At 46.8% G+C, this 23,885-nt stretch overlaps 1 protein-coding gene across 1 annotated transcript in view; it reads right to left on the bottom strand.

Moving 5' to 3' along the window:
* Nucleotides 1-23,885, bottom strand: part of LOC140406643 (low-density lipoprotein receptor-related protein 1B-like) — a 1,956,985-nt gene that overhangs the window by 233,601 nt on the left and 1,699,499 nt on the right. Inside the window, exons 20-21 of the mRNA XM_072494650.1 lie at nucleotides 23,572-23,739; nucleotides 19,085-19,267 (exon numbers count right to left, since the gene is read on the bottom strand). Coding sequence (XP_072350751.1) covers nucleotides 19,085-19,267; nucleotides 23,572-23,739 — 351 coding nt within the window. The remainder of the gene's footprint in view (nucleotides 1-19,084; nucleotides 19,268-23,571; nucleotides 23,740-23,885) is intronic.

Below are 23,885 nucleotides of genomic sequence, written 5' to 3'. Positions count from 1 at the left end.
CATCCTCGGACCACTCTTATCCTTGTCCACCAGTACTTTAAAACTTACTGAATTGTGGTCACTGTTACCGAAATGCTCCCCTACTGAAACATCTACCACCTGGCCGGGCTCATTCCCCAATACCAGGTCCAGTACCGCCCCTTCCCGAGTTGGACTGTTTACATATTGTTTTAAGAAGCCCTCCTGGATGCTCCTTACAAACTCCGCCCCGTCTAAGCCCCTGGCACTAAGTGAGTCCCAGTCAATATTGGGGAAGTTGAAGTCTCCCATCACCACAACCCTGTTGTTTTTACTCTTTTCCAAAATCTGTCTACCTATCTGCTCCTCTATCTCCCGCTGGCTGTTGGGAGGCCTGTAGTATACCCCCAACATTGTGACTGCACCCTTCTTATTCCTGATCTCTACCCACATAGCCTCACTGCCCTCTGAGGTGTCCTCTCGCAGTATAGCTGTGATATTCTCCCGAACAAATAGCGCAACTCCGCCTCCCCTTTTACATCCCCCTCTATCCCGCCTGAAACATCTAAATCCTGGAACGTTTAGCTGCCAATCCTGCCCTTCCCTCAACCAGGTCTCTGTAATGGCAACAACATCATAGTTCCAAGTACTAATCCAAGCTCTAAGTTCATCTGCCTTACCCGTAATGCTCCTTGCATTAAAACATATGCACTTCAGGCCACCAGACCCGCTGTGTTCAGCAACTTCTCCCCGTCTGCTCTGCCTCAGAGCCACACTGTCCCTATTCCCTAGTTCTCCCTCAATGCTCTCACCTTCTGACCTATTGCTCCCGTGCCCACCCCCCTGCCATACTAGTTTAAACCCTCCCGGTTTCAAATTGAGGTATACAAGATGAAAAAAGGTATAGATAAAGTAGACGTGCAGTGAATGCTTCCTCTAGTGAGGAATTAGAGTTGGATGATCAGCCATAATCATAATGAATGGTGGAGCAGGCTCAAAGGGCCGAATGACCTCCTCCTGCTCTTATGTTCTATGTTTCTAGGTTTCTAAACCCTGCTTTATATCAGAAAACTGATTTTTGCGTCTATCTACTGGAAATCCCGAATTGAACCCAAGAAGAAACTAAAGCAACATTGCAGTGACTTGAGCTTGCAACCAAAGATGGCTACATGTTTTGCATTACTGTAACTTCCACATTCGAACACCATTAAGATGGAGCCTGAAAAAGCCTACCAAAAACAATGGGCTGGATTCTCCGTCCGCGGGATCCTCCGCTTCACTGGCAGTGCACTCATGCCCGCGGATTTCCCGATGACATGAGGGTGCCCACAATCGGACTGGTTTAGCACAGGGCTAAAGAGCTGGCTTTTAAAGCAGACCAAGGCAGGCCAGCACCACGGTTCAATTCCCGTACCACCCTCCCCGACCAGGCGCCAGTATGTGGCGACAAGGGGCTTTTTACAGTAACTTCATTTGAAGCCTACTTGTGACAACAAGCGATTTTCATTTCATTTCATTTTTCATTTCATTTTCATTTCAATGGGAAACCCTATGAGCCGGTTGCCGGGACGGAGGATCCCGCAGTCGGCGGGGGTGCGCCGCACCAGAAAACGGGTGTGGTGAGACGGATGGTCCTGCCCAATGACCTCAGGGCAATGTGAAGGAAATACATCCATGCAGGTTAGTGTGGAAGAATAAATTCAGAAAATGCCGAGAGGTGAAGCATAATTTTGAATGAATTTAGTCAATGTGAGATTCCAATGTATGGAGGACGGTGGAAAGAATTGTCAAGCTGTTACAAAAGCTTGGTTAGGATGTATTCTAACATTTGACTGACTGGAAGCTTGGATTAACATTTTTGTTTGCTGAACTATATAAGACAAGAGCAAAGATAAAGAATTCTGCTATGTTAAACATGTAAGCTAAAATACTATAGGCCCCAAATAGTCAACAAGAATTAGAAGAACAAATATGCAGGGAGACTGCGGCAAATCTGATGGAGGTCTCTGATGGGCATCCCTGATGGGGGTGTCTGAGATAGGGGTCTGATTTGGGGGTCTGATATGGGGTCTATGATGGGTGTCTCTGATGGAGATATGGGGGGTTTTGATACAGAGGTGTCTGATGGGTGTTTGTGGGTTTGGGGTGGGAAGCATTTGCATTGTGAGGGAAGGGTCCTCCAATGTTCTTTGGGGGCACCTACATATCTGTTGACCCTCCATGAGGTTCACTGTGTCAGGACCACACTGGTAAATACTAACACCAGGGCACGCCTGCGTGACCCGGCCGAGAGGGCTGGAGTATCACGGGAATGTGGAGAATCAGGGGCGAAATTCTCTCCAAACGGCGCGATGTCCGCCGACTGGCGCCCAAAACGGCGCCAATCAGACGGGCATCGCGCCGCCCCAAAGGTGCGGAATGCTCCGCATCTTTGGGGGCCGAGCCCCAACATTGAGGGGCTAGGCCGGCGCCGGAGGGATTTCTGCCCTGCCAGCTGGTGGAAACGGCCTTGGTTGCCCCGCCAGCTGGCGCGGAAATGACATCTCCGGGCGGCGCATGCGCGGGAGCGTCAGCGGCCGCTGACAGTTTCCCGCAATGGGCAGTGGGGAGAGTCTCTTCCGCCTCCGCCATGGTGGAGACCGTTGCAGAGGCGGAAGGGAAAGAGTGCCCCCACGGCACAGGCCCGCCCGCGGATCGGTGGACCCCGATCGCGGGCCAGGCCACCGTGGGGGCACCCCCCGGGGTCAGATCGCCCCGCACCCCCCCCAGGACCCCGGAGCCCGCCCATGCCCAATCTCCAGTACCGGAGACTTCAGCAACCGGCGGGGGCGGGATTCACGGCGGCCAACGGCCATTCTCCGACCCGCTGGGGGGTCGGAGAATGACGACCCCGGTTTCTAGCCCATTAGTTGGACGCAAATAAATTCCAATGACCCATCTGCATCCTCCCATGGGCACGGGGCGTGTAGTTCGCTGCCACCACCGGCAGGGGGAGGGGGGGGTGGTGGAGGGGAGGGGGGTATATCAGCATGGATCCTGATTTTAGCCCGACACTCAGGAACTTCACTACTGTTGGCAGGCAGCGGTGAATCCATCTCTAAATCTATCCTTCTTAAATCTGCAATGTGTGTGTGTATGTCAGTGTGTGTGTGTACCTGGGTGTACATGTGTGTACGTATGCATACATGTGTGTGAGAGACCGGGTTAAGTACAATAAAAGCTTTCCTCTTTTCTTTGTTAAATCTCAAGAGAACCACTGCTCTCATTGTATCTTTTGTGACCTCAGTTTGTAAACAGCTATACTCTTGGTGAAATAGCAGGTTTATCTATTTTAACAAAAGGAACAGTTGCGGTCAAGCATGGAGAGGGAAAGGAGGAAAGCCAATTACCCTGCTCACCTGACCCTAATACTTAACATCCAATAAGTAAAATCACATGTCAAATTAATTTGTAAGGGAACACTTTGCTTGTATTATTAATTCCTTCTTGAATATTTCATGTGTTTTGTAACCATTTTAATTTTATATCAGGTAGGAAGGCGTTAACTCCAGATAAATTATATTGCATTCACCTTGGTAACAAGTACTGTGTGTTGAGGGCACGTGGCCATGTTGCTATGGATCCCTGAATCCGGTGCAGTTTATCTCTTGGTCTTATGACCGAATGGAGAGGGCTGGCAACAGTCTTTGTATGGAAGACACTTTAGTTTTCCAACATTGAAAGACCAGAAATTAGACAGATATGAGATAATGTTAAAGATGTTCATTTTTAAAAGGAAGAAAATCTACAGGGAGGGCTGCTGAAGCTGATGGAAAGAGCTTTAGCTCCCTCTTAGCTAAAGCAATTGTCCAAAAAAATCAAATCAGCAGGCCATAATGAGAAAATATTTTGGATGCAACACAACCAAAAATTAGGTGCCATCAGGCTGTTTTCCTGCAGGGCAGGTTGGAGAAGCTGGCCTCCCTCTATAAACCAGAAAAACTGATAGGGTTGCAGTCTCAAAGAAACAAACACCTTAAAAGATAAAATGTACTTGTTTTGGCAAAGAAAGATTCAGGAGAAATAGAAGCGCTTCCCTTTGGCACTCGTGTTCACAGAATAAAATGTTGCCAAAGTCCCGGAGGGCCATAGGCTGCTTTGCCCTTTTGAAAGAGAGAGCTGACTTGTGGTGATTTAACCTGAGGGTCACATCACCTCAGGCGAGGGGCAAGGTTGAGAAATTGTGTATTCTTCCTGAATACCCAAAGCCGTTATGGGAATTGAACCATTGCTAATGGCATCACTGCACATCACAAACCAGTTATCCAGCCAACTGATCTTGGTCGGTTCGCTGAAGGTTCTCAACCTTGCTCCTCACCTGAGGTGACCCTCAGGTTAAATCAACACCAGTCAGCTCTCTCTCTCAAAAGGAGAGAGCAGCCTATGATCGTCTGGGACATTTCATTTTCATACAGATTAAGGATCTGTGCACTATAACGTCAGATTTAGACAAATATTTGATTCTCGAATGCTTGTTAAATCTATTATGCATTTTATGAATTCATGCAATCTCGCTATACTTTGACATAGGTTCTCATTGCAAGATGGTGGTGTAGTAGTAATGTTATTGGACTAATAATCCAGGGACCAAGGACAATGCTCTGCAGAAACGATTTCAAATCCTATATATGGGCTGTTGGAATTTTTCTTTCTTTCTTTCTGAATCTTTCTTTGCCAAAACAAGTACATTTTATCTTTTAAGGTGTTTGTTTCTTTGAGACTGCAACCCTATCAGTTTTTCTGGTTTATAGAGGGAGGCCAGCTTCTCCAACCTGCCCTGCAGGAAAACAGCCTGATGGCACCTAATTTTTGGTTGTGTTGCATCCAAAATATTTTCTCATTCCAACAATTCCAGTGGAATCAAAATCCCACTCCAGCAAATAGGAAGCAAAAAGTTGGAATAAATGCGTCTTTTTCTGACTGGCAGGACTGACACCACAGGGATCTGTGCCAGGAGCCCACCTGTTCACATTATATATTAAAGATTTAGATGAGGGAACTAAATGTATTATCGCCAAATTTGCAAATGATGCAAAGTTGGGTGGGAGGATGAGCTGTGAGGAGGATGCAGAGATGCTTAGCAGGATTTGGGCAGGCTGACTGAGTGGGCACATGCATGGCAGATGCAGTATAATGTGGACAAATGTGAGGTTATCCACTTCAGTAGCAAAAAAAGATAGGCAGATTATTATTTGAATGGGTGTAAATTGAGAGAGGTGGATACTCAGGAAGATCTTCGTGTCCTCGTGCGTCACTCGCTGAAAGTAAGCATGCAGGTACAGCAGGCAGTAAAGAAGACAAAAGGTATGTTAGCCTTCAGAGCGAGAGGATTTGAGTATAGGAATAGAGATGTTTTACTGCAATTGTATAGGGCATTGGTGAGGATCACCTGAAGTAGTGTGTGTAGCTTTGGTGTCCTCTGAGGAAGGAAGTTCTTGCTATGGTGGGAATACGGCAAAGGTTTACCAGTCTTATTCCTGAGATGGCAGGACTGTCATATGAGGAGAGACTAAATCGGTTAGGGTTATTTTTATTGGAGAGTTTAGAAAAGTGAGAGGGGATCTCATAGAAATTTACATAATTCTAACAGGATTAAACAGGGTAAATTCAGAAAGAATGTTCATGATGGTGGGGGAGTCAGAATTAGAGGCCATAGTTTGAAGATAAGGGGTAAACCTTTTAGGACTGAGGTGAGGAGAAATTTCTTCACCCAGCAAGTGGTGAATCTGTGGAAATCACTGATATGTCAGACAGGTTGGTTCGATGTGGACTGCACTCGATGCAGGGAAGTTAGAAACAGACGTCTAACACAGGAGAAGATCCAACATTGTTTTATTCAACCAGATGAACTGCTGTACATATTCAGCTGTGGGTCGACACTATACTGATCTGACTAATGACCTTGTAGTAGCCTGACCAGACTTACTAGCTACCGCATGGTGTTTGTGCTTGCTAGCTCGTGGACTCTGACTGTCTCAGTAGCTGGGTCCCGAGAGAGCAGGAAACCTCGTGCCCTCTGGCTTTATAGTGGTAGTGTCCTGTCTAGTGATTGACTGTGCTGTGTTGTATGCTTACTGGTCATCCTATGTGTCAATCACTGCCTGTCTGCATTACATTATATATATGAGTGGATATTATGACATCTCCCCTTTTTTTTGAGTTAAATAAATACTGAGGTATCTTTATATATATATATGCCTGACTACATACAAACGGTGATTGAACAAACGTATATACATGGGAAGGTGTCGATTGTGCAGATACATAGCAAACTAGGCAATATTTACAAGAGTTAAGTTGATAGATTCAGTCACAGAATTTACAAAAGTTAAGTCGACAGATTCAGTCTTTGTGGCGGGCGACGAATTCTTGTAGATCGCCGCAGAGGTGGATCAGGAGCCGCCTGCACGTGGAGAGGTGAGATTGCTGCCATTGCGGTGGTCGCGTGGGCCAGCAGAATCACTGGCAGATCGGTGGCCTTGTGGCAGGGTACGTCCGGAGGAAGCATGATAGCCGGCGGAGCACTGCGGTCAGGTTGTGGGCATGGAACTCTTCGTAATGCCCGCCCGTTACACCGTAGCAGGGAGCCAACAGCCATGCGAACAATGAAAGACCTCAGGGCAACTTGTTTGACAACAACAGCTGCGGCTGACCAACCACCCTCAGGCAACTGGACGTGAACATGATCGGCTGGAGCCAGCTCAGGTAAATCCATGACATGATCATCATATGTGGCCTTCTGTTGGACCTGGGACTGCTGCACTTTTTGTAGTACCATGAGGTGGTCAAGGTCTGGAACATGGATGGCTGGAATGGTGGTTCTCAGCGTGCAATTCATGAGCATCTGCGCTGGAGACAACCCAGTGGACAGTGGGGTTGCCCTGTATGCCAGCATTGCCAGGTTGAAGTCGGAGCCTGAGTCTGCAGCTTTGCACAGCAACCGCTTGACAATATGGACCCCTTTCTCGGCCTTCCCGTTTGATTGCGGGTATTGGGGACTGGAGGTAACGTGACGGAAGTTGTAGGACTGTGCAAAATTAGACCATTCTTGGCTGTAAAAGCAAGGACCGTTGTCGCTCATTACCGTGAACGGTATCCCATGCCTGGCGAATGTTTCTTTGCAGGCTTTGATGACCGCCTTCGACGTGAGGTCGGACAGTTTCACCACTTCTAGGTAACTGGAGAAGTAATCGACCAGGAATACGTAGTCACGCCCCTTGGTGTGAAAAAGGTCTCCACCTTATTGGACCACGGAGAGGTCACGATCTCGTGCTGTTGCAGTGTTTCCTTGGGTTGAGCCGGTTGAAACTTCTGACAGGTGTGGCAGTTGAGGACCGTGTTGGCAATATCCTGGTTAATGCCCGGCCAGTAAACCGTCTCTCGAGCTCGGCATCGGCATTTCTCGACTCCAAGGTGACCCTCATGGAGTCGACCCAGCACCATAGCCTGCACGCTTTGAGGAATAACGATCCTGTCGAGTTTCAGAAGGATTCCCTCCACAACCGTCAGCTCATCTTTAACATTAAAGAATTGGGGACATTGTCCCTTCTGCCAGCCATGGGTAAGGTGCTGCATCACACGCTGCAGTAAAGGATCCTTGGCTGTTTCCTCACAAATTTGGACCACCTGTTCGTCAGAGGCTGGGAGGTTGGTGGCACACAATTGCACTTGCGCTTCTATGTGGCAGATAAAGTCACCTTGTTCACACGGTGTGATGATGGACCGGGATAGGGCATCTGCAATGATCAGCTCTTTGCCTGGCGTGTAGACAAGTTCGAAGTCATAGCGGCGGAGTCGAAGAAGAATTCGCTGTAACCGAAGTGTCATGTCATTTAAATCCTTCTGGATTGTGGACTAAAGGCCTGTGGTCCGTTTCCACCGTGAATTTCAGCAGGCCGTAAACGTAATCATGAAACATGACTATTCCTGTCAGGAGACCCAGACACTCCTTTTCGATCTGGGCATACCGTTGCTCAGTGGGCGTCATATGCCTGGAGGCATATGCCACTGGAGCCCAGGACGAGAAGTCATCTCGCAGGAGGAGCACCGCCCCAATGCCGTCCTGGCTTGCATCAGTTGATATCTTGGTTTGGTCGAAGAATGCTAGAACTGGGGCTGTAGCTAGCTTTGCCTTCAGCTCACACCATTCCGCTTCATGTGTGGGCAGTCACTGGAATTCCGTTTACTTCTTGACGAGATGGCGGGGGCCGTGGTGTGGGATGCCATATTGGGAATGAATTTGCCGAGAAGGTTGACCATCCCGAGGAAGCGGAGGACCGCCTTCTTGTCCTCCGGGGTCTTCATGGCATTGATCGCCAAGACCTTGTCGCCGTCTGGCCGCACACCCTGCCGCCATGCGATGTGGTCGCCTAGAAACTTCAGATTGACCAAATGAGCACTTGGCACTGTTGAGCTGGAGACCATGTTCATGAATTCGCTGGAAGACCTGCTTGAGGCGAGCGATGTGTTCCTGGGGTGTTGTGGACCAGATGATCACGTCGTCCACTTTTACTCGTACACCCTCGATGCCCTCCATCATCTGCTCCATGATGCGATGAAACACTTCGGAGGCAGATATGATACCGAAAGGCATGCGGTTGCAACAGTAGCGGCCGAACAGGGTGTTGAACGTGCACAGCTTGCGACTGGACGCGTCCAGCTGTATTTGCCAAAAGCCCCGGGAGTCGTCCAACTTAGTGAAAAATTTGGCATGTGCCATCTCACTGGTTTCCTCTTCACGCTTCGGGATCGGGTAGTGTTCCCGCATGATATTGCGATTTAGATCCTTGGGATCAATGCAGATGCGGAGCTCCCCTGATGGCTTCTTTACGCATTCCATGGAGCTAACACAGTGTGTTGGCTCCGTGACCTTCGAGATGATGCCCTGGTATTGGAGGTCCTGTAGTTGCTTTTTCAGATGATCCTGGAGGGGAGCCGGCACCCGGCGTGGTGCATGGATTACAGGGGTGGCGTTCGGCTTGAGTAGTATTTTGTATGGGCAGCACGGTAGCATAGTGGTTAGCATAATTGCTTCACAGCTCCAGGGTCCCAGGTTCGATTCCGGCTTGGATCACTGTCTGTGCGGAGTCTGCACATCCTCCCCGTATGTGCGTGGGTTTCCTCCGGGTGCTCCGGTTTCCTCCCATAGTCCAAAGATGTGCAGGTTAGGTGGATTGGCCATGATAAATTGCCCTTAGTGTCCAAAATTGCCCTTAGTGTTGGGTGGGGTTACTGGGTTATGGGGATAGGGTGGAGGTGTTGACCTTGGGTAGGGTGCTCTTTCCAAGAGCCGGTGCAGACTCGATGGGCCAAATGGCCTCCTTCTGCACTGTAAATTCTATGAAATGTATCGGTACGGGAGCTTGCCCATTCCATCAAATATACTGTGGTACTGCGTGATAATGTCGTCTATGTTGGCTTGCAAATTTCCATCGGGCAAAGCCGTCGCCGGTGACGATGACATGGTGTGTACTCGCTGAACCAGGTTCAGGTGTTTGCAGGCGCGAGCACCGAGTAGGGATGCCATGTCAGGCCTGACGATTTCAAATCGTAACGTTGCCTTGATCGCCTTATTAGATACCCCTAGTTGACACGAGCCACTGGCAGCTATGGCATTGCCATTGTAGTCAAGGAGCTGGCAGGCCGGTGGAAGAATGCTTGGTCGGGCCCGGATGGTGTCGAGGTCGGATTGTGAGATAAGGTTCGCAGACGCGCCGGTGTCCAGTTTAAATCGGATGCGAGCTTTGTTAACTGTGAGGACAGCACACCACTCGTCGTCGGGATCCACACTGAGGATCGAGAGGCGTTGCGCAGGTGTGGTGAAGGCCAGCTCATGTGTGGTTATGATGCCCACCCGACATGGAGACTTGAGGTAGTCAGCATCAGGGTCCGTTGGGCTGTCGGGATCAGAATCTGGCATGCCTTGTTGTCTTGTACTTCTGCGCAGCAGCTGGGATCGCTGGCTGCTGAGCGGTGGAGCGGATCTGCAGAGGGCTGCATAGTGGCCAAACTTGCCACACTGGAGACATCGGCATCCTCTTGCCGGACATTGCCGCTTTAAGTGGGTGGAGCCACAAGTCGGACACGTCATGACGCTGATGTCAGCGCGATCCGTGCGCGATCACGCATGCGCAGTGCGATCGGCCGACGTACGCACCTGCGTGGTCGGGTTTTCGGTCTCGTCGTCCTCTCGGTCATGACGCACATGCGCAGGGATCCGAGAAAAGCGTGCAAAATGGCCACTCTCCTCGATGCTCAGGCCCTGCATTTGTGCAATGGCCTGCACCCTTTCTGCCTCGTGGGAGGCCAGCTTTGCAGTTTCTGCCGTCCTGATGTGGGAGTAACAATTCTTGGCATCCTCATGGACAACGCACGTCTCGATAGCGACAGAGAGGATCAACTGTTTGATTTCAAGGAGCTGCTGCCGCAGGGAGTCGGAGTGGACCCCGAAAATGATCTGATCCCGGATCATGAAATTAGCCGTCGAGTCATCATTACATGACTGCGCTAGGCTGCGGATATGGGTCAAGAAGGATTGAAAAGGTTCATCCTTACCCTGAAGCCTCTGCTGGAAAATGTACCGTTCAAAGCTCTCATTCACCTCATGTCGCAGTGGCTGTCGAACTTCAGCAGGACTGTTTTGAATTTTGTTTTGTCTTTGCCGTCGGCGAACGTAAGCGAATTGTAGATGTGGATGGCGTGGTCCCCTGCAGTGGAGAGAAATAGCGCGATCTTCCTGGCATCCGATGCTGCCTCGAGGGCAGAGGCCTCGATGTACAAGAGGAACTTTTACTTGAAGACTTTCCAGTTTGCACCGAGGTTGCCGGAGATGCGGAGTTGCGGAGGAGGCTGGATGTTTTCCATTTCGCTGGATGACTGCTTGATGGTCGATGCTGATTCACTCGAGGTAGGTCCGTCAAGATCAATATCACTCCGGTACCATGATGTGTTAGGCAGATTGGTTCGATGTGGACTGCACTCGATGCAGGGAGGTTCGAAACAGACGCCTAACACAGGAGAAGATCCAACACTGTTTTATTCAACTAGCTGAACTGCTGTACATATTCAGCTGTGGGTCGACACTATACTGATCTGACTAGTGTGACCTTGTAGTAGCCTGACCAGACTTACTAACTATCGCATGGTGTTTGTGCTTGCTAGCTCGTGGACTCTGACTGTCTCAGTAGCTGGGACCCGAGAGAGTGGGTAACCTAGTGCCCTCTGGCTTTATAGTGGTAGTGTCCTGTCTGGCGATTGGCTGTGCTGTGTTGTATGGTTACTGGTCATCCTATGTGTCAATCACTGCCTGTCTGCATCTTATTATATACATGAATGGATATTATGACAATCACTATCACAGAAAGTAGTTGAGGCCAAAACGTTGTGTACTTTTTAGAAGGAATTCGGGATAGCTCTTGGGACTAAAGGGATCAAGGGATATGGGGGAAGGCAGGATCAAAGGATATAACTTCAACATAGAAGGAGGCCATTCGGCGCATCGAGTCTGCACCGACCCACTTAAACCCTTACTTCCACCCTAACCCCGTAACCCTTAATGATCAGCTATGATCATAAAGATTGGCGGAGCAGACGCGAAGGGCCGATTGATCTCCTCCTTCTTCTATTTTCTATGCATGTTTCTAGATGTATGCCACAATTGGGATGTGCAACTAAAAAAAGATATTGCAATGTTCCAACTCATTGAAGGATAAGGTCAATTACTGTCAATCTGAAGTTTTACCTCTTTAATTTCCATTTCCATCAGTCAATAAAGAATTCTGAATGCAAACATACATCAACCAATTAATAGTGAGATGGGTGACAGGCAATTCGTCTCAGTCTTCACACTTCCTGTGTTTGGATTGGATTGGATTTGTTGATTGTCACGTGTACCGAGGTACAGTGAAAAGTATTTTTCTGCGAGCAACTCAACAGATCATTAAGTGCATGGGAAGAAAAGGGAATAAAAGAAAATACAATAAAGGGCAACACAAGGTATACAATGTAACTACATAATCACCGGCATCGGATGAAGCATACAGGGGTGTAGTGTTAATGAGGTCAGTCCATAAGGGGGTCATTTAGGAGACTGGTAACAGCGGGGAAGAAGCTGTTTTTGAGTCTGTTGGTGCGTGTTCTCAGACATCTGTATCTCCTGCCCGATGGAAGAAGTTGGAAGAGTGAGTAAGCCAGGTGGGAGGGGTCTTTGATTATGCTGCCCGCTTTCCCCAGGCAGCGGGAGGTGTAGACGGAGTCAATGGATGGGAGGCATGTTTGTGTGATGGACTGGGCGGTGTTCACAACTCTCTGAAGTTTCTTGCGGTCCTGGGCCGAGCAGTTGCCATACCAGGCTGTGATGCAGCGAGATAGGATGCTTTCTATGGTGTGATCGATTTTTTTCTGTCTATGTAATTTAATTCCCGAAACTGAGCCAGTATTGTTTTCCAAAGGAAGTCCTCAGGAAGCCTTTTTCAAAGGCTTTTTCTGAATATGTAGCGCAATAGGGGTTACATTCAGTAGTCCCCTGGCATTGAATATGAATAGCAGAGGAAAAGAGAATGAACAGCAGAGGAAAAGAGGTAGTATTAAGGCACATGGGGGTAGAAATTGATGTAACTAATGCCTGTTGGAGATCTTGGGCGAAATTCTCCTACCCGCCCCGCCACATTTCTGCCCCCACCGGCCGGCGGGAGTCTCCGTAACACCGGCCGGTCAATGGGGTTTCCCATTGTGGGGCAGCCCCACGCCGTCGGGAAACCCCCGGGCGCCGGCAAAACGGAGACTCCCGCCGGCGGAGAATGACGCCCCTTAATCCTGCCACGGCACATGGTGAAATTTAAATCCAATAAAAATCTGGAATCATCGGTGTGATCTACTGGCCGCGTTCCGCCCAAACGGCTGTACGGCCGGTAGATATCGGGTGTCCCTCTTCCATGATCTACCCGGCTTGCCATGCTGCGTGAGATTTAAAGGGATCTCGCAAGACGTCATGATCTGAATCCCGCCCATTGTGGGTGGAATCATTATCTGGCAAACCTGCATATTAGAGCGAGGCAGCTAGTCCCACTCTAAGATGCACTCGTCTGATCTACTGAGGCCCTGGGATCTAACTCCTTTGCCTGGGGACCTCAGACAAGTGCTGGTCAGTCCTGGTCCCCACAAATTGGGAATTGGAGACCCAGGAGATTGGAGGCCCCCAGGTGGTTACCCTCTGGGCAGCGTTGCATGCTGGCACTGCTGGCACCATCTGGGTACCTTGGCACTGTCAGCCTGGCACTGCCAGCATTGCACGCTGGCAGTGTCACCTGTGTGCCATCCTGGCATTACCAAGGTGCCCAGGTGGCCAGTTGGCTCGGGCACTGCCAGATTGGCAGTGACAGGGTGCTAGGTTAGTATATTCCCCGCACTGGAGATCGGGCCTAGGGGTGCCCTGCTAGTGTGGGGTAGGGTGGAGGGGGGGCATGTGATGAGTTGAGGCTTTGGGGGTTTTGAGGGACGTGTCAGGGGGTCGAGAGATCGGGATGCCATTTTTAAATAGCGTCCTGATCTCTTCCTGCACTGAGGATGCCCGGCGAGTGGATTTCTGGAAACGGGATTAAATGTGGCCTCGGCAGGGCATTCCCCACTGAGACCCTGGATTGCAACAATAGATTGGTAGTCCAGATAGATAGCATGTGTTTCTTCTTGCTCCAAGAGCCAGGAAACACCCGGCTAAACGTGTGCATCACCGGATCCTGTTGCAATTTGGTTAGACCGCATCCTAGAAGTCTAATGATGACCATGAAACCATTCCTGATTGTCACTAATCGTCACTGATCCACAGTGAACCTGATTCTTAACTGCCCTCTGAAATAGCAATTAAGGATGGACAATAAATTCTGGCCCAGCCTGCTATACCACATACCACTAATTATTTTTTTTAAATCTTGTGGCACAGAGGATAGTGTCCCTGCCTCTGAGCCAGAAGCTCCGGGTTTGAATTCCACTCTGAGACTTGATGGTCATGGAAGATGTTTATAATATGGCTCGATCTTGCCTCATAGAGATGATGGCCAGCGGCTGGGCACTCTGCTCGGAGTAACGGCCACTCCATTACAGCAGCTTGGACAAGGAGGAGTTCAGTGACAGACCTGGACCCAAAAACAAACTAATGATCTCGAGCTGGTAGACCCTGGCGAGCAGGTAGGGATGAGGGGAATGCCTCTGGGAAATGGTTGAGGAGATGGCGGAAGCAGGGAGAGAAAGATGTGGAGGTTGTCCAGAAAGGAGGCACCTCTCTGCCCCCACTTTCACTCACCAGCAACCCTCAGGGATACACCGCTGGGCGGTACCTTTATGCAGGCCTTTCCCAGTGGCTGTTAAATCTGAGTGATGGTATGATGAGGCCTTTGAGTGGACATTCATTATATACTTTAGGGCCTCAATTGGGCCATGAATGCTGGCCCACCCGACAACTGGCCCTCAGCTCACAATATCGTGGTGAGGGTGAGTGTAAGCCGAAGGACAGCGGGCATGCCACTGATGGCAAAGTTATTTCCGCGCCAGCTGGCGGGGCACCAAAGGCCTTTCCCGCCAGCTGGCGGGGCGGAGATCAGTCCGGCGCGGGCCTAGCCCCTCAAGCTGAGGGCTCGGCCCCTCAAGATGCGGAGAATTCCGCACCTTTGGGGCGGCGCGATGCTGGACTGATTCGCGCCGTTTTTGGCGCCGGTCGGCGGACATCGCGCCAATTGCGGAGAATCCTGCCCCTGATGTTGCTTTCCTAATGCTATTTTGTGTGCTTAACTGGTTTCCGATTGTAATTTGCAGTTGATTTACAGGACTGATGATGCTTTCTTCTTGATTGATGATCTGTTGTTTTGGAGCAGAAGTCCACAGTTTTTTCACAGACTAAAGTCAATAAGATTACTAAGTAAAACAATGACATTAAGTATTGGCAAAAGCTTTGGTGTCCACAGCTAATCCCCAATTGTACACAAACAGCAGTTACTAAACTCAACTTGAAAAAAAAACATTGTGACAGCAGTGTAACCTCCTCAGAACATCCACTCATGGACATTTATTTTTGCATCTACTGCCCTCTCTATAACTCCCTCACCTTTTAGAAAAGTATTGTGATTGTTGTTACAAATATGACGATTATAAGATCGAATTGTTTTGAGATTGTGTCTTTACTTTAGGGTAAGGTGGAGGAATGAAGTCGGTCATGTAACCAGCTCTAGATTCTTCTGACAAAAAACCTGGGTGGCTTGCGTGCTAAAGGATAAAGGGGGGTGGGGGCATGTTACCTTCTTCTGGGAAGAACGCACAATGATTTATACCGATAAGCAATGATCTGAGCAGCTGTGCGAATGGTGGATAGATTGCTCTGTGCAAATGGTGGATAGATTGCTCTTATCTAAGTCCAGGGAGATGTTAGGAATTTCAGCATTTTTAAATGGTTATATTTCAAACTGTCTATTTATTTACAGAATAGAATGAAATTGGAGGTATAGAGGATAACTAATCAGCATTTCTACCTGGATACAAGGCATAATTCACATCATGTTGATGGACTTTCCGAGGAGAAGAGTCCATAGCAAGTTATTATATGTTTGGGTTGCAGGTTTTGTAAAGTATTATTTAATTTCACAGATATGGGCAGTTTGCAAGAATCCAAAAATTATGAGAACTATGAAACCATTCTTGAGTGTCATGTAAAGTCATCTAGTTGACAAACATCCTTTAGGGAGGTAAATCTCCCATCCTTATCTACATGTTTTGTCTACATGTGACTTTGGGCCCATAGCAATGTGGTTGACTCTTAACTACCTGTTGACATGACCTAGCAAGCAACTTAGTTATATCAAAACACTCTAAAGTCGAATTCCCTTCCAAGCAGCACTGTGGGCATTCCCGCATCACATGGACTGCAGCAGTTCAAGAAGGCAGCTCATCGTCGCCCTCTGAATGGAAATGAGGCACGGGCAATAAATGCTGACTTCGCCGGTGAAGCCCACATCCCGCGAATTCATAAGGTTAAAAAATTGAAAAAGGAAAAAGACAGCTAGTCCAACACCTTCAGCAGTAAAACTGCAGGCCCTATTGGCTACCACACAAAATGTCGGTGAGACCTTGAGCTCAGATTACAGAAATGGAGCACGTGAGCAGGAGGATTCACTTAGCTTGTACTGGTGGGAAGAATCTTCAAATCATCCCTCACTATGAAAGTGGAGGGATTATGAAAGCGCCGTCCACACCTGGTCGCTACAGTCGCGGGCGGTGCGTGAACGCTGGGGGGGCGGCCTGTGGGGGGGCGAGGGCGGAACCTGCACCGGGGGGTACCTTAAATGTGGGGTGGCCTGCGATCGGTGCCCACCGATCGTCGTGCCGTCCTCTCTGAAGGAGGACCTCTTTCCTTCCACGGCCCCGCAAGAATCCGTCCGCCATCTTCTTGCGGGGTGGACTTAGAGCGGACGGCAACCATGCATGCACCCGCGCATGCGCGGATGACGTCCGTTATGCAGCGTCGGCCGCGTCATCTATGCGGCGCCGCTTTTACCCGGGCAACAAGGCCTGGCGCGGGTAGATGACGCGGCCCCGATACTGGCCCATTGTCAGGGCCTGAATCGGTCGGCCACTTCGGCGTGGAGGTGGAGAATCCCGCCCGTTAAACTTGCAATCTTGTCATGTGATCCTTTCAGTCAGTCACTGGAAGTGCAAATTTCTTTTTTAAAAGTTAGCGTTCTCGCCAGGGATCATAACCCCATGCAACTCTGCACCCACTTTTCCAAAACGTAATTTCTCTCCAGTGTATCTCCTTCATAATTCACCTCCATGGCACTGTCCTTGTTTGATTTGATGTCTATCAGTTACATCACAATACATTTTAGCAGAGATTTCTATTCTCACCCCATCACAGTCATCTTGTAATGACATAAGTCTCTGCTTTATGCCCTTGTTTTGTATCTACATGTTTCCCTTTATCTGCATTATGTAGAAGCATTGATTCAAGTTTCTATTTCAGGTAGACACTTACAAAATTATTCAACACCCATCACTCTGTTCTCAGCTTCTCTGAAACTAAGTTGACAATAAACCAAAAGTTTCTACCATTAAACAATGCATTTTATTCAGATCCCGCTAAGGCATTGCACCATGGATTGATTCTGTTTACCACCCTGGTCATTGAATCTGACAGTGCTTGCTGTCCTTGCAGTCCTGCATGTCCCTGATTGAACTTCAAGCCTTGCACCCTATTTTTACCAAGACCATTGATTTCCACCTCTGCAATTTCTTTGTCCTTACCTCCTCTCAATAAAACTTTCATCCATGCCATTATCAGACTAGACATTTTGAATTCTTTCCCTGCCAAGGCTCTTGAATTCAATATCACAAAGGTCCAAAGAGTCTGATGCTCCACCAGTTCCATTGATTGCTTTCCACTATTACATCACTCCTGTTTCGATTTAGTTGGTTACCATTCCCTGAATTTGGTGACTTATTCTGCGGCCAAGGGAACGTACAAAGTACATACATAGTAGACAAAAGAATAATCAACAGAGAACATTGACAAATGGTACATCGACAAACAGTGACTGGTTACAGTGTGGAACAAGGGGCCAAATAAAGCAAATACATGAGCAAGAGCAGCATAGGGCGTCGTGAATAGTGTTCTTACAGGGAACAGATCAGTCCGAGGGAGAGTGGTTGAGGAGTCTTGTAGCTGTGGGGAAGAAGCTGTTCCTATGTCTGGATGGGCGGGTCTTCAAACTTCTGTACCTTCTGTCTGATGGAAGGGTCTGGAAGAAGGCAATGCCTGGGTGGGAGAGGTCTCTGATAATGCTGTCTGCCTTCCTGAGGCAGCGGGAGGTGTATACAGAATCAATGTGGGGTGGCAAGCTTATGTGATGCAATTTTCGCCTCCTGTATATCATCCCTTTTGCTTTACTCTTATGGCAGACTTTTAGGATGGCTCTATACGTTTTGCAGTCTTTATCAATAATTTGGATGTAGGGACCAAATGTATGGTGGCTAAATTTGTTGATGACAAAGGCAGATAGGAAAGTAAGTTATCAAGAGTAGCTAAATGTGAACTTGTTCCCTCTGGTGGGAAGAATCAAAAAATAGTGTACTATTTAAAAGGTGACTACAGAATTCAGTGACACAGAGGGATCTGGATGTCCTGGTGCATGAATCACAAAAAGTTAGTATTCGGGTACAGCAAGTGATTAAGAAAGCAAATAAATCTTTTGCATTTATTGCAAGTACAATGGAATATAAAAGTAGGGACGTTTCACTGTAACTGTGCAAAGTGTTGGTGAGGCCACACCTGGAATACTGAAGTGGGTTTTATTCTCCTTATTTGAAAAAGAATATCATTGCATTTGATGCAATTTAGAGAAGGTTCACTTGACTTATGCCAAGGATGAAGGACTTACCTTGTGAAGAAATGTTGAACAGGTTGAGTCTCTACCCATCAGAGTCTAGTATAGTGAGAGGTAATCTTATTGAAAGATAAAAGATCCTGAGGGGACATGACAGGACCGGGAAGATGTTTTCTTTTGTGGGGAAAACTGCACACAATTTAAAAATAAGAGGATTTCCTTTTTGAGATGAAGATGAGAAGATTTTTTTCTCTCAGAGGGCCATTGGTATGCGGAATATGCTTCCCAGAAAATAGTGGAGGTTATGTCATTGGATGTATTCAAGGCTGAGTCAGATAAGATATTTGCTAGACCAGAAAGCCAAGGGATGTGGGACAGACAGGAAAGCGGAACTGAGATCACAATCAGATCACAATCTTATCAAATAACGGAGCAGGCTCAAGAGGCCGAATGGCCCATTACTTCTCCAGTGTTCCTTCCTATGTTCCGACTCGACACTAGAACTCTATCCATGAGCATTCTATCATGCTACTTCTCACCTCAAAACCAGTTTTGATCCAGTTTTCATCCACCATCCTTAGTTAATCTTCGACAACTGTTTGGCATTGCTTTCTCTTCCCACACACTTTGTCATGTTTGAAACTTTAAAGATGCTGGGTAAGTGGCAATTATTGAGACAACACAGCCATACCTTTACACCAGTGCTGTGCGTTATTGTGTCATACCTGTGTCTTTACATTCAAACTCTGAGTGGGAGTCACAGGTTCTCATGCTTCCTTCACAGCTGTTTTCATCACTACCATCTTCGCAGTCCCAATCCCCATCGCAATGCCATCGCAGTGGAACACAATTGCCGTCCAGGTAACACTGAAATTGTTTTCTGTGACAACCACCAGGTGGCCTTGTGGCTGTTGGGGCAATGCAACAGTACATTTACCACTTAATACAATTATTTCCTGCAATTAGTTGATTAAAAAATGATGATACGGCTATGGCAATTATGTTAATCGTACTTTCTTCAGTGCTTTACTAATACATATTTTTATTGATTTTTCCCAGACACTTTGCCTGTGTTTTCAGTCTACATTTAAGGCATACTGTTCAACTGTGCCTGTGGTCTGGTTAATACTGGCATACCATATCAAACTGGAATGCTTCAGTAAAAGTTCATCAGTGTAGGAGTTCAAATATTAATTTAGATGCAACATTAGAGACCACAAATTTAATTGTAACAAAAGTGTTCACTGTTTATAGGTAAACCTCAGATAGGACTAATTTTACAAACCAGAGGAATACATTATCAGAAAAATACATTTTCAAAAAACAAGAAAAAAACCTCAATTTTTGCGAGGCACAGTAAAACAGATTTAATAAAGATTTCAGAACTCTGAGGCAAAATAATGGAAAAGTTAACACCTGTTGATGTGTTTTATTTCGAGCAAAGGGGCGCTTCTTTTCTCATTGCCTACTGGTAATAACCGATGGGCTGCTTTGCCAAACTGCTGGAATGAAATCTGCACAAGTGTGGCCCATGATTACTTTGAGAGAGACTCAGACAGCATTGTGATGTCTTAAATAACAACAATGTCAATGATTGAGCAGAACAAGAAACTAATTAAGCAGAGCTAAAAGTTGTGTAAAATAAAAATGCCTTGTTCTATGCAAACATGACAAACAACATAACCTTCTAAAGGTGAACCAATCATTCGTGCATGGACCTGCATGAAGTCCATTCATTTGTATACTACGGACAAAGAGCCTTCCTCCCATGTAGGCTTCCACTCCATGGAATGGAAAAATTAAGCATTATTCTATAATATTTCAACAATGATTTACCTTTGGCTCTCCCTGGATCCACAATAGCTCTTTCCCATTATGGAAATCCCCAAACCATCTAAATGGGGATTCTAAGTGATTAACTCAACTTGTTGTGGCACAACATGTAGAGCTGCTATTTAGCTGGTTGAGAACAAATGAACATTGTGAGTTTGAAAAATTTAATATTTCAATAATGTAAAAATATTCTTTTAAATCAGCGTAATTTTTAGTTGTAATGTATGCATTGTAAGATATTCTATATGGAGTCTGTAAAATTATTTATTTCAGAATCAGCATTCACAGAATAGTATTTAGTAAATAAATATTTTAACATACACTATTCATTAATTTTTCAACTACTTTCAAAGTGGAAAATTTCAATCGTTCTAACCCTAATATCATATTTAAATGTAAATTCTAAAAATTAGTATGAAATAGAAGACCCACATTAGCATTTCCAAGGCAGTACTCAAATGCCCCTAAAGCGAGGTAAAACCCATGTTGAGGAACAGTAGAAACTAATAAAGTGCTTTCCATGCTTATGATAGTCAATATTAAGATAAAAATAAATTATTCAGGAAAGTGTATATAGATTAATGGTCTGAATGAAAGGATGGAATATCACTATATTTGTGGGTTATTAATGGTTACTTAAGAGTCCCCTCCTTTTGCCACTGGGATTTTACCTGTGGTGGGAGAGGCCAGTGCCAAGTCTCCCGCCCACTAGATAAAACCTAATGGACTGCTGGCTGAGCAAGATGTGGACAGGGTACCTCCTTTTTGGGCCTCCATGCCCATTAATGGTCGCAACTACCCTCCTGCCCACTCCTCACTCGAACCTCACCGAGACATTTCCTCGCCCAGCCTTTCTCCCAACACCCCCCTTCCCTGTCCACTCCAGCAGTCCACCACTCTCACTGGAGACAGCCAGCCTGACCCCACTGAGTCTCTGGGAGAACCTGGTGGGCTGGGTCCATCGCAAAACAGATTCTTTGTGGTCTTGAAGCACTGGCCACAAGTTCCAGTGGCAAGATTGGCACAAGAGAGTTTTGGATCATTTGATTGGCCAGCAACTCTCAAAGGCAGAGCTGCCTCCCCAATGGGGCAGAAGGTTTTGCTCAATCCAATTAATAACCAGAGATCTGTGAAATGTCTGCTGGGCTAGCCGACCAAACCAGAGCAGGCCTATTCCATACCTTTACATGATAGGGGGAGGGGGTGTGGACCATCCCCCCCCCACCCCTCCTCCCCGCCCCGCAAAGTATAACATTTAGCCAGTGATTTAAATATGCCTGGTAGGCATTTTCTGAGTTACATAACCTATCTGAAATGGAGTTAATTCTCATTTTCTGTCAGGACATATTATTGTTTCAATTTTGAAGTTAAAGGATGGATAGAATATTCAGTTTAGAACTGTGCACAACTATTTTCAATTAATTCATGAGGAAGACCTTAATAGGTCACTGTTAAGTTCAGCATTCCTCGGTTTTCATTTGTCTTTACTTATAAGATAAAAGTGATGGGTTTCTTTGCGTGACTTTAATTATTGTGTTGGAATAATGAACTTCAAAACTAAGGCTGCGATTTTCCTGGCCCGTTCACCGCAGGCACAAATCCCGTAATGGCCAGAAACCCTGGCGAGAGGGCCACAGTGGGATTTGTGACAGCCTGCACCCCCCGGCGACATAATCAGGTTTGTACTATATATTGTAATGTATTTAAATATTCAGAATCGGCTTCATGCCAAATCATCCGGGAATGTCAGATGTTCCTATCCGCCGGCATCATGTGTCACTGGTGGGAATCACAGACCTGATGACCACACTGAGGTTCAGAGGTCAGTGTACCCCAGGATGGTCAGGGACAAGGTTGCCCTCTGCCAGTGTCTGGCTGATACTGTCAAAGGGTGAGGCCTGAAAGGGGACGGGGCCAGGGCCTGCAGGGAGACCCATTGGATGTTTCCAATACCAGATGCCAGCGATCCTTGTGAGTGGTTGATGCCAGTGATCATTATTTGGGGGGGGGCTCCTGATATCTGTCTGGGTTGCGACAAGGGGGTCTTTAACTTCACTTTGAGATCGGGGCGCCCTTTAAAACGGCAAGCTGGCTGGTGTCTTTGGGATCCGTTTCCCACAATGATGGCACAAAGCACACACTCCCTTCTAAAAATTGACCAAATCTGGGAAGATCTTAACAGAAGCCCTGCCTGGGGAGAACACACTGGCTTTCAGTCAGAACCTGACACTTTGCCATTTTGAGGGGGGGGTGGGGGGGGGGGGGAGAATTCTGCCCTAATTCTTTTCAATATGTTCACCATACACCTGAAGGTATCAATCTAATTTTTGAAAAGACTTGTTTCATCGCATGTATTAGCAGTTACATTTTTCTATAATCCAGAAGTACATATAATGTTTTTTTTCTAGCAATCCTTTTGTATTGGTGGTTGTTTGATTGGATTCACTGATTTGTAAATATCTTCACATGTAATTGCATTCAACAGATGAACAGAAGGGGTGAAAAAGGGACATTTGAATCACAAATCCAGCTTGTTCTTACAGAACAAATTCAGTCCGTATGATCAACTGTGGGGGAAGATATCAATAACTTCTTTTACTAAGATCCATTCTGGATATTTAATAGTTTGCATAGTCCATAAAGTCTTTTGGTCAGTACTCCGATTTGAAGCTTGTGTACATACCAGTTTTGAATTCAAATTTGAAGTTCAATATGCAGGTTACATCTACATTATAGAAGGTCTTGGGTATTTTATAGATCTCAAGATTTTGCCCCCTCTCAATCTTTGTAACTAGCTCGAAGTGTATGCTTATTCTATCTTTGATGTGGAGATGCTGGCATTGGACTGGGGTGGGGCACAGTAAGAAGTCTTATAACACAAGGTAAAAGTCCAACAGGAATTATTTGGAATCACTAGCTTTCGGAGCATAGTTCCTTCATCAGGTGAGTCCACTCATTTAACACATGGATGTACAAATTAGACCGCTTGATCCTGCTTTGCCATCTGGCTGATCTGCTTGTGGCCTCTACTTTCCTTTCTACCCCATATACATTTTAACTCCCTTGTTGGTGAAGAATCTATCCAGCCCAACCTTTAAAAAATATCCAATGACCCTCCCTACACTACTCTAAGGGAAGGAGTATTCCACAGACTAACAACCTTTCGCGAGAAAATAAAGTCTCCTCATCTCTGTCTAAATGGGAGACGCAGTATCACTGCAAACACATTTTTTCTATCGCTATCCCTTTGGAGCATCCTTGTGCCCCCTTCACAATTTACTCATTTTGACCCACAGTGAGTGTTTTTGAATATTTTGGATTTACCCTCCAAAATTGCAGCTTTTGAACATCTGCAACGCCAGTCATTCAGCACACAAACCTGCTTCTGTGCAATTAGCGTGGGTTTCATCGCTAAAATCACCACAGTCGTTGTCTCCATCACAAATCCAGTGCTCAGGAACACATCGGCCATTGTTACATTTAAATTGAGCGTTGGTACAGGAAGGAGAACAGCCTAGCTCATCACTGCCATCCCCACAATCATCATCTGGAACAAATGTAACACAATTAAAAATAAGCTCACCCAAGTTTTCAATCGCAGCTCACAGATGGTTAATAAAAATGCTAAATGGCCATCAACACTGAATTCCAGGAAGAATAGCAGTTACAGGAAACGTGCAAATCTACAAATTT

Source organism: Scyliorhinus torazame, chromosome 2, assembly GCF_047496885.1.
Source record: "Scyliorhinus torazame isolate Kashiwa2021f chromosome 2, sScyTor2.1, whole genome shotgun sequence".
In the NCBI taxonomy this organism is placed as follows: Eukaryota; Metazoa; Chordata; class Chondrichthyes; order Carcharhiniformes; family Scyliorhinidae; genus Scyliorhinus; species Scyliorhinus torazame.
The sequence above is the reverse complement of the archived record's forward strand: the minus strand, read 5'-3'. Positions and strand labels throughout refer to the sequence as shown.